The following is a 16,156-nucleotide window of genomic DNA, read 5'->3' as shown; positions in this document are numbered from 1 at the left end:
CGGCTGGAGTCGTGTTCGACTGTTAGCTCCTCCAGCGGTGAGAGAAGGTAAGGATCAGGACTTTTGATCTGAAGATATTTAAAGAAATGTTTAGACTGAATGTCACATTTCTGTCGCAAATCATCGAAGAAATTGTTGTCTCTGGTCATCATCAGCCAGAGTTCAGACTTTGAACCAGTCAGGACTGATGACTCAACTCTCTGCATGTGGGTCTGAACCAGAGCCAAACTCAAAAGTAGAGGACTAAAGCTGCTCGGACTGCCGAAACTTTCAAGTCATTGCTAAAAACCTCCATGTTCTCCCCGGCTTCAAGTTAAACTGGACCTCCGGCCTCCACATGTTGTTACAGAGCCTGCGAAGCTGTGACTAAATACATTTACTCATGTGTTGTACTTGACTGGAGTGTTTCAGGTACCATCTTCTACTCTACTACATTTAATACTGTACCGTTTACTCCATTACACTTCAGCTACCAGGTATTTACTTGAAGTCCAGAAGACTCTGAAGATTAATCATTCATTTCACATTTCTGTCCTCCAGCAGTTGAGCTGTGAGCGTCTTCAGGCTCGGGGTCACGCCAACATCTACAGGCTTCAACAGGTGATATAAATATAAATATATTCATATATTGTGTTGTTTGTTTTTATCAAACATTTAACTTTTAATCATTTCATGAATCAGCCGGCGTGACGAGGTATAAAACTGACGACAGTCCACATCCTGCTGAACTAACATCTCAGTGACGAGATGTTCACAGATGAGACAGTAGCGACTCTTTAAAACACACAATTATTGAGTGGAGTTTGGTTTGAAGCTCAGAAAACCACAAAGGTGTAAACAAAACAAACAGGTTTTATTGGTGAGTTTGAGAAACAAAGTTCAGAGGTTACAGCAGAAAAACAGCAGAGAGAGGAGGAGAGGGGGATTGTGGGTAATAACTGATCTACTAACATCAGCGTGCAGACACACACACACAACTACTTCCTGTCTGCACAGGAAGTCGGCAGAGTCGATCACGGGAAGCTGTCGTCGTCGTCTTCGGCCATTTCTTTGGCGAACTCCAGATCCTGCTGCTCACGTTCCCGACGCTCCTGAATGGACCACACACACACACACACACACACACACACACACACACACACACACACACACACACACACACACGTGAGTGTGAACAGTAATCAGAGCGGTGCCTCCTTCAGATTCATTTAATAAAAAGCAGAACCGAGTCTGGTTGAGCTGTGTGTGTGTGTGTGTGTGTGTGTGTGTGTGTGTGTGTGTGTGTGTGTTACCTCTGCTGACTCCAGGTCTTTGTTGTAAGCTTTAGGAGGAAACCTCATGGCCTGCAGGGGGAGACACAGAGTGGTGATTCTGTCTGACTGGAGATGTGACGACACCATAAACCCACAGTATGATGTCATCATGATAAAAAAACAAAGGTACAGATGACCTGAATAAAAACTGTACAGCTTTTATTATTTGTTTACAATCCGTTTGGACTTTTGACTTCAGGTCGTTCTGTAGTAACGTAACAGTCGCGGTCACGACGTGCACGTGTCAAAAGTACAATAACAAAACAATACAGCAGCAGAGTGACGAACATCTGGACGTCACGGAGACGTTATTTCCTGACTGCTCAGTGGTTGTTGCCGTTCATGCCGTTGAGTTTTAATTTAGGTGATTTAACTCGTCTTCAACCAAACTCTGCCGTCAAATATCCACTTTTAAACACACAGGTGACTAAAGGTGTGCCTCAGGTGTGTTACCTTGACAGACATGTTGTGGATGTCGAGGCAGAAGGAGATTCTCTGGTGAAAAGCCAGCTGAGGCTCTCTGGTCCCGTAGATGTCCATGGTCTCTTTTGATTGGACGAAGCCTTTCTCGTGGTTGATGCTCGCCTCGATCACGCCGTCACGGATCGCCTGAAGGATGCACACAGATCACATGAGGGGTTTCCCACCTACTGACCCAGGGACTGTTAGAGATGCTCTGATGTCATAATGACGTCATTTCCTTGTTACCTTGGCGACGATGAACTCTGCGTCCTCGGGACTGTCGAGCTGAAGCTTCTGAGCGATGTCGGCCAGAGAGATACGAGAGTACGACAGGCTGATCATACGCACACCTGACACACACACACACACACACACACACACGCACACGTTAAGGCTGTGAACACACACGGTAACATGTGATGTCACAGGTGATGTGGCCTGTGATTGGCTCACCAGTCTTGATGACGTTGTGTCTCAGGCGGATGATGAGCGTGTACGTCCCGTCCGTCTGAAACTTCTCCCCGAACTGCTCCAACACCTGGTTAAACTTGGCCAGGTTACCTGTTCTCACCGCTGGACGCACGACACGTTTAAAGTTTAGCATGAACATTAGTTCTGGAACCTACAGACTTCATTTAACACCGAAACATTTATTTTATTTAATGACTAAAACCTTCAGAAATAGTTTTAAAATGTATCATCAATAAAAGCTTCTTCATTCTTTTCTTCTGTTTGCTAAAACAATTAAATTGTTATTTTTTCAAGCTAATTAAAACATTTATGGAATATTACAACTGTAAACCAGGAACAGAACTTTGTCACGTGTCAGCGAGCCGACTGTTTGTCCTGCAGACGTGTCGACATCGCAGAGATACTGACCCTGAGTCAGCAGGAAGTAGGGCATCAGAGACCTCTTCAGTGACGGCTGTCTGAACTGAAGTCTGTCAGGAATCTCTCCCAGCAACAACTCCACCACGATCAGCAGCTTGTGGACCTGAAGACAGACGGAGGGTCGATGTCAGTGATCGGTCAGAGGACGCCGATAGAAGACGAGTTGCTCCTCACAGCAGGAACGTGTCTGAATTTAATAAATGTACTTTGAGTTTGTTTCAGTTTGACTTCAGATGTTTCTCCGTCTGTGAGCAGAGTTATGATGCTTTCCCACCAACATCAGCAGGTCACACAGGTTTTTTTAAATGTGGGTCAACCTGCTGAAAATCACCTACTGACCACATTCCCAAAGCGTCACTGATGTCACGTTTCACGTCATGAATGTGCCGGAAACAGGAAACAACCCCAGTTAAAGTAAACACAAGCAGTCGGCAGCGCGGAGGCCTGATGCCTGAGGCCTGGTGTCATGATGTCATGATGTTGCTGCATCTTGATCCTTAAATCAACTTGAAGCTTCAGATGTAACAGAAGACAAAACAATAGACGGCGTCCCAGAGTCCTTATTTATTTACTCATTTATTCATTCGCACGGCGGGAAATGTGTCAGATTTTAGATCAGATTACGTTTGGATCAAAGCCGACCGAGGAGATAAAAACTGGGTTCTACTGCAGAGTCAACTGAGCCGACTGTCAGTGCACACAAAGGCCTGATCTTAGTGGGTTTAAGGGGGATTTCTGACCAGTGGAAAAGGATTATTACAAACAAACTGCTGCTCTGATTATCGTTATTATCACTTGGTGGAGGAGTGAAGTTTGGGCCGATCCAAACCACCAAGAAGACCCAGCGATCATTTCTCACTTCCTTTATCGCTGTGAGAAGACGTTTGGACGTTGTGTAATGAATATGGTACTTCAGCAGAGGTAGTAAAGGTCAACAGTGACGAAACAGCCGCTATAAGAAACACGATGAGTCCAAATCACAAGCTGTGCTCGCAGCTGGCAGCGACCCTGTGAGGTTCTACACAGACTTCACACAGAACACAACAGTTGTTGACGAGAACTCGGTCCTGAACTGTGAGACCACCCGACTGTGACGACGCCGTCTTTCTCAAACTAACATGTATCCATGAAATGTGACCTGTCAGTGTGTAGCAGTGTGTAGCAGTGTGTGTCAGTGTGTAGCAGTGTGTAGCAGTGTGCGTCAGTGTGTAGCAGTGTGTAGCAGTGTGTAGCAGTGTGCGTCAGTGTGTAGCAGTGTGTGTCAGTGTGTAGCAGTGTGTAGCAGTGTGCGTCAGTGTGTAGCAGTGTGTAGCAGTGTGCGTCAGTGTGTAGCAGTGTGTAGCAGTGTGCGTCAGTGTGTAGCAGTGTGTGACAGACCGTCTGTTTGAAGCCCACAGCGGTGTGTTGAGGAGCTTTCCTCAGAGCGTTGGTCAGAGTCCTGCGGGCCTCAGAATACTCCAACTGGATCGCCTTGATACGACCTGCAGGAGGTCACATGACACACAGGTCAACACACAGGTACACACACAGCTCTCACCTGTGTAGGACAGGTTTGGCTCTCACCTGTGTAATAAAGGTACCGGGCCCACTCATTGTTGTTGGCGAGCTCAGGAAACACTGATTTGGACACCAGCTTCTCGGCCTGGTCGTACAGGTTGAAGTGCAGGTAGTTCCTCAGCAGCAGGTTCAGGAGGACGGCCTGACCGTCGGCGTCGTGACGCAGAGTCGCCGTACGCAGACGAGTGTGGAGGAAACTGAAGGGTTACACACACACACACACACACACACACACACACACACACACACACACACACACACACACACACACACACACACACACACACATTCAGAAACATGAAGAATAAATGAAACGGACAGTTTGATGTGAATGAAGAAAGGTCCAGACTAGAAGAAGAGACAGTAGATCATTGTCATGATCTAGGAGATTCTCAGGTGTGTTGAGTGTCTTGTACCTGCGCATGGTGTCGAACTGGTTGAGGAACTCGTACACGCGGGCGTGGTAATAGTAACACTTAGCAGCTACCAGATCCAGAGCTCTGCGGTTCTTGGAGCCGATCTTCTGCAGCAAGTCGTCAGAAACCTTCTGAGCCTGGAGAAAAAAGACGAAGACAAAACTGACTCCAGCTGTTCACTTTGTGCTTCTGTCTGTACGGTTCGATACTGAACCTGATAAATGATCAATAATGACCAGAAACACACTCCTGCATGTTTAATGGTCTGTTCCTTCACTGCGTGAGCATCACTACACTCAACAAACCAGATCTCACTGACTGAAGACTGGAGGAAGACTTTAAATCACTTCATTTGACTAAATAAGTGAATGATGTCATGAAACATGATCAGATGTTTCCTTCTCCTGACTGAAACACATTCCTCCTCTTTATATGCAGACAGAAGCAAAACAAACGCATTTAGGAAAGTTTATCTCTCCTCTCAAACTGTCCAGATGTTTGGAGGCTCTGCCACACTCACTTCCTGTTCACACAGCTGACTGTTCTTGATTGGACAGAGCTACAGCTGTTCCCTAGCAACCGATTTACACATTTAAGTTTGAATGATTCAACCTGATTCTCTCTCTCACACACACACGCACACACACACACACACACACACACACACACACACACACACACACACACACCTCAGTGTATCTCTTGTTGTTGGTCAGGTGAACCACCAGCAGCAGCTGCAGGTAAGCCTCCACCTCCGGCAGCAGAGGAGCCGACGCTGCTTTACCTGTCCTCGGACGAAACTGGACGTCTCCTTCTGCCATCTCCATCGGCTGTCAGACAGACAGACAGACAGACAGACAGACGGACAGACAGAGGCAGACAGACAGACAGACGGACGGACACACAGAGAGAGAGACAGACAGACAGACAGACAGACAGGATCAGTTCAGCTTGATTTATGTTTTACAAACATTTGAGACAAAAATGCTCCAAATCCTCAGAGAGGCTCGAGTGTGAAAGTAGCTTCATTAGACAAATTAATTAAACTAATTAGTTTCAGAACTAGCAGGTTAATCAATACTAGAATCAATCAGTAGCAGTGCTGTAGGTCGTCACCTCCTCCAGGAAGCCGAGCAGGAAGTCTCTGGTGGTGGTGTTGTTGGTGAAGAAGCCAAAGATGGCTTTATGCAGCACGTTGGTGTTCAGACGACGGCTGGTGGACGGTAACGCTCTGAGAGCACGGAGGACGAACCGAGGCTCCTTCCCCGACACCGCCTTCTCTATCTGCTTCACATGCTCCTTAATGTCTGAGGAGGAGGAGGAGGAGGAGGAGGAGGAGGGTGAAGAGGAGGAGGAGGAGGAGGAGGAGGAGGAGGAGGAGGAGGAGGAGGAGGAGGAGGAGGGTGAAGAGGAGGAGGAGGGTGAAGAGGAGGAGGAGGGTGAAGAGGAGGAGGAGGAGGAGGAGGAGGAGGAGGAGATGAAGGTCAGAGACAGAAGCACAGTTTCACCTCAGGAACATATCTGAGCTCCTGTCAGTTTCCTGTTTCTTGTGACATGTTGTGTAAATCAGTGACCGTCATGATGATCTGATGACTGACAGGTAAATTAGATCAGGTCACCTGGACGGACCGGTTCTGAACACATGAACGTTGTTAATGAGCTGACAGGCTGAATGATTGATCAGTGATGGTTCTAATCAACTCAAAGATCTTGAGACGACTTTCAGCTTCTCAACATGAAGACTGTTATGAGGGTAACCCTGAACAACACTTTAATAAACCAGGTTTCTAACTGTGTGTGGAGTCTCTTTAATCTAGTCCAGGTCTGAGGTGGTCTAAATACAGAGGGGGTTCTGTAGACCAGGTCTGACCGGTCTAAATACAGAGGGGGTTCTGTAGACCAGGTCTGACCGGTCTAAATACAGAGGGGGTTCTGTAGACCAGGTCTGAGGTGGTCTGAATGAAGACAGATTCATATTTCTTGGTTTGATGATGACGACGATGAAGACTGAACGAACCTGAACATGGTTGCAGAGATTTTAGAGTCACTACTTTAAACCATCCATGAAAACAGTTTTTGATGTAGACCTGGTCTGATGTGGTCTGTGGTCACTAACCCTTCTGATGGACTCAAACGGGTCTTAAGAGTCTAGTCCACATAGAATTGGACCTGTAAAATCTAATGAGGGTCTCTAAGATCTGAGCCTGTGGAGACCACATGTAGACCTGGTCCAGGTCTGACCGGTCTAAATACAGATACAGGGTTTATGTAGACCAGGTCTGAGGTGCTATAGTTTAACTAATTTCACAAAGAGAATAAATCTTCATGTTTTAACCAGTTTTAGTGTCTAACTACTTATCTTAGTCTACATGAAGCCTGATCTAGACCTGGTCTGAAGGTCTGAAGTCTACATGAAGCCTGATCTAGACCTGGTCTGAAGGTCTGATGGTCTGAAGTCTACATGAAGCCTGATCTAGACCTGGTCTGAAGGTCTGATGGTCTGAAGGTCTGATGGTCTGAAGGTCTGAAGGTCTGAAGTCTACATGAAGCCTGATCTAGACCTGGTCTGAAGGTCTGATGGTCTGATGGTCTGAAGGTCTGATGGTCTGATGGTCTGAAGTCTACATGAAGCCTGATCTAGACCTGGTCTGAAGGTCTGAAGGTCTGATGGTCTGAAGGTCTGAAGGTCTGAAGTCTACATGAAGCCTGATCTAGACCTGGTCTGAAGGTCTGATGGTCTGAAGGTCTGAAGGTCTGATGGTCTGATGGTCTGAAGTCTACATGAAGCCTGATCTAGACCTGGTCTGAAGGTCTGAAGTCTACATGAAGCCTGATCTAGACCTGGTCTGAAGGTCTGATGGTCTGAAGTCTACATGAAGCCTGATCTAGACCTGGTCTGAAAGTCTGATGGTCTGAAGGTCTGATGGTCTGAAGTCTACATGAAGCCTGATCTAGACCTGGTCTGAAGGTCTGATGGTCTGAAGGTCTGATGGTCTGAAGGTCTGAAGGTCTGAAGGTCTGAAGTCTACATGAAGCCTGATCTAGACCTGGTCTGAAGGTCTGATGGTCTGAAGGTCTGAAGGTCTGATGGTCTGATGGTCTGAAGTCTACATGAAGCCTGATCTAGACCTGGTCTGAAAGTCTGATGGTCTGAAGGTCTGATGGTCTGAAGTCTACATGAAGCCTGATCTAGACCTGGTCTGAAAGTCTGATGGTCTGAAGGTCTGATGGTCTGAAGTCTACATGAAGCCTGATCTAGACCTGGTCTGAAGGTCTGATGGTCTGAAGGTCTGATGGTCTGAAGGTCTGAAGGTCTGAAGGTCTGAAGTCTACATGAAGCCTGATCTAGACCTGGTCTGAAGGTCTGATGGTCTGAAGGTCTGATGGTCTGAAGTCTACATGAAGCCTGATCTAGACCTGGTCTGAAGGTCTGATGGTCTGAAGGTCTGAAGTCTACATGAAGCCTGATCTAGACCTGGTCTGATGGTCTGATGTGGACTCTGGTCTGTGTACGACCCGTTTAGAAGATGTCTCACTGGTGAAGAGGCAGATGTGGACTCACTAACACGATGATGTGAATAATGAGATTTAACAGTAAATCACTTCAGTCTTCTTCTCTTTAAATTAGCGCTTCATTAGCAGTTAGCTTCTTCGCGGCTAACAGGCTAACCGCCGCTGACTAACGCTGTCTTCAGTGAACCGGACCGACAGTGGACCGGCTCCGGTGCCGGTCTGTCCCGGTGGTTCTAACGGGAATATTAAAGCTCGGTATTACCGTCCAGAGTCAGGCTGTCCAGCTCTTTGGGCTGTTTAGCCGCGTTAGCCGCCTCCTCCTCCGGCATCTCCACGTCCTGCGGCTCCGGGCCCGGGTCCTTCGGCTTCTCGGCTTTGGAGTCCCGGTCCCGTCCGCCCGCCTTGTCCCGCCGCTTGGCCGCTGTCTCCTTCATGATGTCTGGAAGACAAAGAGCTGAGAGTCAGAACCAAAGAGCCTCCGTCGGTCCGCTGGGACAGTTTATCTGCACACTCACTCACCTCCGCGCTGCTACAATGACTGGCAACTATGATGAAGCGCAAAGGATTGTGGGAAGGTTCAGACAGCGTCAGATGATCGCAGAGACCCAGAGCAGCTAATCGATATCAGAAGGATCGAGTCGGTCCAACGTTTTAAATGTTTAAGAAAACATTCAACAAACAAACAAACAAACAAACAAACAAACAAGAAGAGCAAAATTAATTTACACAATAATAATAATAACAATAATAATAATAATATTGTTATTATTATCATATTATAAAGAACTGGGTAGGTCTAGATAAACTTCCTGACAATAAAATTATGATTACAAAATAAATGTATGTTATTATCATCATATTTGACAGTTTATTACCTTTCTAGGGTTTATGATTTTGATAATCTCAGTATGTTCTTGTTATAATAATAATCCAGTGAAACTGTCTGTAACTTTTATTTGGCATCAATGTGAAATTTAACCATGTAGAACTATTAAATTAACAATGTTATATTTATCATGTTCAAACTCTTTAATGACATTTTTACACAGTAGATATAAAATATTTAGCTCAAATCCAAAAGTAACTGAATGTGTGTGGTGGAAAACACGTGTTAAATATTATGGTTCATTGCAAAATTGCATTTATTTTCAATATCTAAAAATGAATGAATCCTCCTGTAAACAAGAGTTGCAATGATTTCTTTTGTTTGAATTCTAAAAATCTTTTTACTAATACACCAAAAACAAACAAATAAATAAACAAGCAGATAAAATAGTTTTTTTTATTTCATTCTGTTTTAAGTTAGATTGACACAATACATTCATGCTAAATATTCATAAAACAAAACAACATTCAGATCACATTGAATCCAACATGACGGACAGAAAACAAAACATTGTTGAATAAAAGATGAAGGATGAAGATTAAAATGACGTGTTGCCAAACTAAAAGTAACCAACTAAAACTGAAATACATATGTTTGATTAAAGGAAATTAAAAGTCTTGATTAAAAGACAGAGGTTTACACACACACACACACACACACACACACACACACACACACACACACACACACACACACAGACACACACACACAGACACACACACAGACACACACACACTCTGCTGTGACATCCTGACGGCCACACGAGGGCGCCAGAGTCTCACAGGAAGCCAGGCACGAATAACTGTACAGAAAAAACACAAGACGTTAAGGGACTGAAAAAAGATCTAATAAAGGTTTATGAAGAGAATAAATGAAACCAAGAGAACTACATTTAAAATGTCTTCCAGGAGTCCTTGAGGAAGCTGTAGAGGTCCTCGAGGAAGGTCTAGAGGTCCAGTGAAGGTCTAGAGGTCCAGTGAAGGTCCAGAGGTCCAATGAAGGTCTAGAGTTCCTCGAGGAAGGTCTAGAGGTCCAGTGAAGGTCTAGAGGTCCAGTGAAGGTCTAGAGTTCCTCGAGGAAGGTCTAGAGTTCCTCGAGGAAGGTCTAGAGGTCCAGTGAAGGTCTCAACAGGCCTTGAGGAGACCTCGTCAGGTCACTAACAGCAGTTCTTCCAGGATTAATCTCTGTGTTTTCGTCCTTCTGATGATGTGATTGGTTCCCTGACCTCCACCAGGTGGCGCTCCGTCCTCTACACCTGGCGGCCCTGCAGAGTCCTGAAGTAGTCAAAGTATTTTCGGGAGTCCTCGTTCTGGCGGACGTAGTAGACCAGGTAGCAGATGAGGATGAAGAACCAGAGGAGCATGGTGACCAGCATGGTCACATCAGTGGTTCTCCTCACGGACAGGCAAAGATCCCAGTCCTCCACCAGCAGGACGAGAGGCATCCCCACAGCTCCTGCAGCACAGACACAACCTGAGACCGTCACTTCAGACTCTCCAGACAGATGATTCGCTGCTGCTCACACATTCATATTAACCCTTTCATGCACGGTGTCCCCTACAGAATATTTTTCTACTACCTAAGATGTTAAAAATACTTTTATCCAGAATTACACTTTTCTTGTATGTTTTTTTTAATTGAAAAGGCAAACGTTCTCCATGTGAATCACTTTTAAACTGTTGATGTGTGGAGTCACAGCAGCTGACAGACACGGAAATAATGAAAGATATGATCAGCATGATTTTCATTTGTATAAGAGTAAAACTAATTCTTACTTTCTGATTCAGTAATTCATGCATGAAAGACTCAAAGGTGCTATTTGTAAGAAAAGTTGATTTTTGAGTCTCATTCCCAACTCATCACAGAATGACTGTCGCTCAGATGGCGGTCGACACGTCCTACATCAGTTTGTGAAAAGTTGGTAATGAGACTGAAAAATCTACTTTTCTTACAAATAGCACCTTTAATAATATCTTTTGAAGCTGTCTGTTTAAATGAAGCTGAGCGACATGCATCAACTTTAATTAACTGACTGTTTGATGACTCATCAGTGAGAGAACGTCACGTTACATAAAGAACAACAACATGTGTCACTTTTACACAAGTTAACGTTTAATGAACGTTATGGGAACATGAAGGACGTACGGTGACGCTACATGACAACACAAACACTCCACACTGATTGGCTAATGAGTGTAGACGTACCGAGGCTCGGGAGGTCGGAGGTCTGACAGACAACTTCAGCCAGAGACGACGGGTCCAGATTCAACTGAGGCGCCAACAGCTGAGCACAAACAGGAAGTCAGACACTTCAGAGAACCAAACAAACCTTCCTCTGATTTAAAAAACACTTGCAGGTCAAACTCACCTGCATCCTGCAGTCACAGTGCCATGGGTTGTGTGTCAGGTTGGTGTGAGCTCGCAGCCCGCTGAGCGCCGCCGGGTCCAACGTAGACAGCTGATTGGACGACAGGTCCAGGAAGCGAAGCGAGGACGCCAAACCTCTGAAACAATCTGCTTCCAGAGAGGAGAGCTGAGAGGAAACAGGAAACACAGATGAAGTCCCAACATTTTCTTCCTCAGCTCCTCACGCTCACATCTGCTTTAGATACAGTGACACGAGTGTTTCAGCACCTGGTTGTGCGACAGGTCGAGCTCATCGAGCAGGAACAGGTCAGAGAACGAGTCGGCCGGCAGAGAGACGAGCAGGTTTTTATCCAGCAACAGACGGACGGTGTGGTGAGGGAGGCCGACAGGTACCTGAGGACAGAAACACCTGAGCAGGTTAAAGAAACTGAATATCAGATCAATGGGAGCGTGTTGACCACAGAGAGGAACGTGTTCAGCCCAACACGGCACAGATCCTGGCAATGAAGGAAACCTGCAGGACCTTTGTCTCGCCCTTCTGGCTGTGAGAGTAATCACACAAACACTGTCGATGTGTCTAGGCTAGCAGTTCCCCTCTGCTTCAAGTCTTTGTGCTAAGCTAGGCTGGGCTAGGCTAAACAAGTCAGGTTTTCTGAAAACATCGGGCTGGTCCTTTTTCCTTGTTCAGTCCAGATGGAGGAGAGTCCTCACAATGCCATAAATACCAACACACACACACTCAGACACACACACACACACACACACACACACACACACACACACACACACACAGACACACACCTGTGTCAGTCTCAGTCCGCTGCAGCAAACCATCAGTCGTCTGTCTGCTGTCTGATGTTGGCAGATGTTGGCGGGGACTCTGTCGCCATGGCTCCAGAGGGTTACAGGAAATGGTGATGATGTCATCACCAGGTTGGGCCATGAAAGGACCAGAAGAAGAAGACGGATCATCTGCTGTGCTGGGTCCACCGCAGAAGAAGAAGGCATTGACACTGTGGACTCAGTGTGGGACATCGTGCGAACATCTGCTCGTGCGACTCGTCACGCTCTGTTCACGGCGCAGGTTCAGCTGCCGGCGGCCATTTTGAATCTGAGGAGGAGGAGCCTGTTTGAGAAAAACAAGCAGTGAGTTCAGACGGGGGTGAAAGTTCAACAGACACAGTCTCAGTTCAACATCTGGATGTTAGCGGCGCCCCCTGTGGTACCGGTCCGTCACAGCTGCTGCTTGAACCATCGCTTCAGATCTTCATCCATGAAGAAACAGGACACAACAAATGAAATGAATTTATTATTAGTGTTTCATAACTGATCTATTAATTTGTATTATTATGTTAAATGAATTAAATCCTGCAAAACTAAAACTAACAGAGCTGAGAAGGAAAGAAGGAGACGAGGAGGGATTAGAACCAGAGAGAGGAGACGGGTCAGAGGATGGATTAATAAAGAGCAGAAATAATCTGTGATGAAGATGAAGAGGAGGTTAATCCTCAGGGATTAAAGGAACAGGTGGAGGAAGGTTTAAATTACTCTGAAGACAACAGTCAGACACTCGGCTGCTTCTGATGTCTGAGTTTTTCATCAGCTGCTGATTCAGAGAACATTTTGATCGTCTCATTAAATATGAAGTAAAATCACAAGTTACATGACGTCACCTCCACCTGCTGCAACAACACACTACTTTTATATTCAATACTTCAGTTTGAGCTCTGGAACTTTACTTGTAATCGAGTACTTTTAGTTTTTACTCCAGTAAAAGTCTCAACAAATATTTGTATTATTATCAAATGTTGTTTGAATTGTTACATTTTAATTCTTTAGATAAAAATAAAAAGTCTGTTTGCCATCGAAGTAACTAACAACACTCATGAGAACATAACTAACCATCAAACATTCAGAGTTAACCGGATGCTCATACTATGCAGCGTCGAGGTGAAGTCTGAACAAGTGAGTCTGGAGTCTTCTGCAGAAGATGGCGAGTGACTCTGCTGTCCTGACGTTGGTCGGGAGTTCGTTCCACCACTGAAGCACCAGAACAGAGAAGAGTCGGGACTTCGCTGAGCGACCTTTGTTTGCTCTCAGCGATGGCGGTACCAGCCGGCCAGCTGATGTAGTAGAGCGAAGTGCTCGCGCTGGGCTGTGTGGTCTGACCAGTGTTTGGAGGTAGATGGGTGCAGTTCCGTTGACAGCCTTGAAGGCCAGCACCATGGTCTTGAATTGGATGTGGGCCAAAACAGGAAGCCAGTGAAGGTCACGGAGGAGGGGGGTCACATGGGAGAGTTTTGGTAGATTGAAAACGAGGCGCGCTGCAGCGTTCTGGATACGCTGCAACGGTTTAGTTGCAGAGGCTGAGAGTCCAGCCAAGAGTGAGTTGCAGTAGTCCAGGCGGGAGATGACCAGCGATTGGACCAGGAGTTGCGTTGCATCCTTTGTGAAGAAAGACCGGATCCTGCGGATGTTGTAGAGGGCAAATCTGCAGGATTGGGCCACCGCGGTGATGTTGGGGGTCCAGGATAGTCCGTCGTTGAGGATTACGCCCAGGTTCCTCGATGAAGGCAATACTGTGACATCCTCAACAGTGACTGACAGATCCATGTGAGGGCAGTCTTTCCACTGGATGAAGAGGAGTTCAGTTTTACTAAGGTTGAGCTTGAGATGATGCGCAGTTGTCCAAGCGGAGATGTCTGCCAGACATTCTGAGATGCACGTTGCAACATGGGTGTTGGAGGATGGGGAAAGAGAGGAACAGCTGGGTGTCGTCAGCATAACAGTGGTAAGAGAATCCATGTGATGTGATTGCAGAGCCTAGTGATCTAGTGTATAGTGAAAACAGAGGCGGTCCTAGTACTGAGCCTTGAGGGACACCAGTTTCCAGGGAGCAGGGTTTGGACAAGGAGCCATTCCAGGTGACCTGAAAGGTGTGATTTGTCAGGTATGATGTGAACCAGGTTAGAGCAGAGTCAGCGATGCCAAGTTCAGACAAAGTGGAGCGGAGGATTTGGTGGTTGACTGTGTCAAACGCAGAGGATAAGTCGAGGAGGATGAGGACTGACGAGTGGGACGAGGCTCTGGCAGCACTGATCAATAACAGTAATAAACAGAGACCAAGGGATCAGATCAATAACCGATCAGTCGACTGTTTCTATAATCAATTCATAATAACAGCCAACATCAGCTGATCAGATAACTCCGATCTGTTGGTCTCAGCCGTGTCGTCTTCACTGTCTCATACTGATCGATTGATTTACTGATTTATTGATTTCCACTGACAGATCTCTCTGCTCTCCTGCCCAGTTCAAAACTTCATAAAGATTTCTGCTAATTTTAGATCAGACGCACCAACTGCTGCATCAGCATCATCAATAACTGCTGATGATCGATCACTTCCGGTCAGCGTGTAAACAAACGTGTAAACAAATCACACAAACACAAACAAGCAGAGAGAAGACGGTGAGGAGCTGATGAGGTCTTCACGTGCTGCCGATCTTTACCAGAGAAGAAGAAGAAGCAGCAGCTGTCAGTCAGACTGGAGGAGGAGGAGCAGAACAGCCTCCTCACACACGTCATCAATCAATCACTCGATCAATCAATCAGCCAACCGATCAATCAACCGATCAACCAATCAATCATAATGAGTTTTAATTATCTACACATTATTGATCTCTGTGTTTTCAGGTTTAAAGAATTTATTTGATTCCTAATAAATCAACTTTAATCCATTGGATCAATAATTACACTGACTGTGTTCTTAAATCATTTTTTGATCGATAATATTGGATGTTAAATATTTGTTTTAATATTTTGAATGAGAGAAGAAATAAAAAACAGTTTGAAGAGAAGAGAACAGGAAGTGATGAGCAGCGACCTCTGCTGGTCAGAGGCCCAACTCACAACAATCAATAATATAAAGTCTTAAATGAACTCATCATAATCAATATTTCTCCACATGATCACCTTCACTCTATCAATAACATGTGATGTCATTAAACATGAGTATGTTGTAAAATAACTAATATGTTGTATATAATATAATAACAACAACAATAACAACAACAATAATAATAACAACATTATAATATAAGAATAACATTATAATAATATAATAATAATAATAATAATAATAATAATAATAATAACAATAATAATATAATAACATTATAATAAGTAGTATTAGACAGAAACGAAAACCAAACAGAAAATAAAGAAAATCATTAATAATCACAGACAGATATAAAACCGGAGGCTCGTTCTGATGTCAAGTATAAAATATTAAGAATAAAAAACCTGACAGTTGTTTTAATAATAAAATATGAAATAAAATGAATTATTTGCAGTATTGAAGATGAACTTGTTGTTATTGATAAACTGACCTTCCTGTTACATTAATATTATATTTACATCTTCCGTCTCATGTTCACCTGATGACGTCTGTTCAGCCCTCCACCAATCAGAGAGCAGGACCATGAGCTGCGTGACGTCACACAGAAGAAAAACCAACAAAATGTTTTTATTTATTAATTCATTAATTCATTCATTCATTCATCCCTTCGTTCAGTGATGATGTCACGGTGACGTCAGGCCAGGTGACAGGTGTCACACTGGTGGGCGGGGCCCGCTGCAGCTGTCTGTTCTGTGCTGATAGAGCTCGTGCGCGGACACGGTGAAGTGTACACGTGCATCCTGAGGAGACGCACAGCATGAAGCAGCAGAAGAAGAAGACGTTTATTCTCTTC

At 45.1% G+C, this 16,156-nt stretch overlaps 2 protein-coding genes across 3 annotated transcripts; both read right to left on the bottom strand.

Annotated features, from left to right (window-relative positions):
- Positions 1–834: 834 nt before the first annotated feature.
- psmd3 (proteasome 26S subunit, non-ATPase 3) lies at positions 835–8,739 on the bottom strand. Of its 2 annotated transcripts, XM_073494808.1 has the most exons (13): positions 8,672–8,739; positions 8,415–8,591; positions 5,756–5,946; positions 5,329–5,469; positions 4,640–4,776; positions 4,230–4,420; positions 4,044–4,147; positions 2,655–2,769; positions 2,229–2,348; positions 2,022–2,125; positions 1,767–1,922; positions 1,293–1,343; positions 835–1,091 (listed from the first exon to the last, which is right to left on the bottom strand). In XM_073494808.1, the coding sequence occupies exons 2-13, from the start codon at positions 8,584–8,586 to the stop codon at positions 1,014–1,016; spliced, it is 1,560 nt and encodes a 519-aa protein (XP_073350909.1). In that variant the 5' UTR covers positions 8,587–8,591; positions 8,672–8,739; the 3' UTR covers positions 835–1,013. The 2 variants fall into 2 exon arrangements, with proteins under 2 accessions (XP_073350909.1, XP_073350908.1); XM_073494807.1 differs by lacking the exon at positions 8,672–8,739 and having other exon boundaries at positions 8,415–8,651.
- Positions 8,740–10,287: 1,548 nt separating this feature from the next.
- On the bottom strand, positions 10,288–12,440 carry LOC141020016 (leucine-rich repeat-containing protein 3B-like). Its single transcript, XM_073495051.1, has 5 exons — positions 12,207–12,440; positions 11,673–11,798; positions 11,407–11,571; positions 11,244–11,322; positions 10,288–10,493 (listed from the first exon to the last, which is right to left on the bottom strand). Exons 1-5 carry the CDS (start codon positions 12,438–12,440, stop codon positions 10,288–10,290), a joined length of 810 nt encoding a protein of 269 aa, XP_073351152.1.
- Between the last annotated feature and the right edge of the window lie 3,716 nt (positions 12,441–16,156).

Source organism: Pagrus major, chromosome 23 (genome assembly GCF_040436345.1).
Source record: "Pagrus major chromosome 23, Pma_NU_1.0".
Lineage (NCBI taxonomy): Eukaryota > Metazoa > Chordata > Actinopteri > Spariformes > Sparidae > Pagrus > Pagrus major.
The sequence above is the reverse complement of the archived record's forward strand: the minus strand, read 5'-3'. Positions and strand labels throughout refer to the sequence as shown.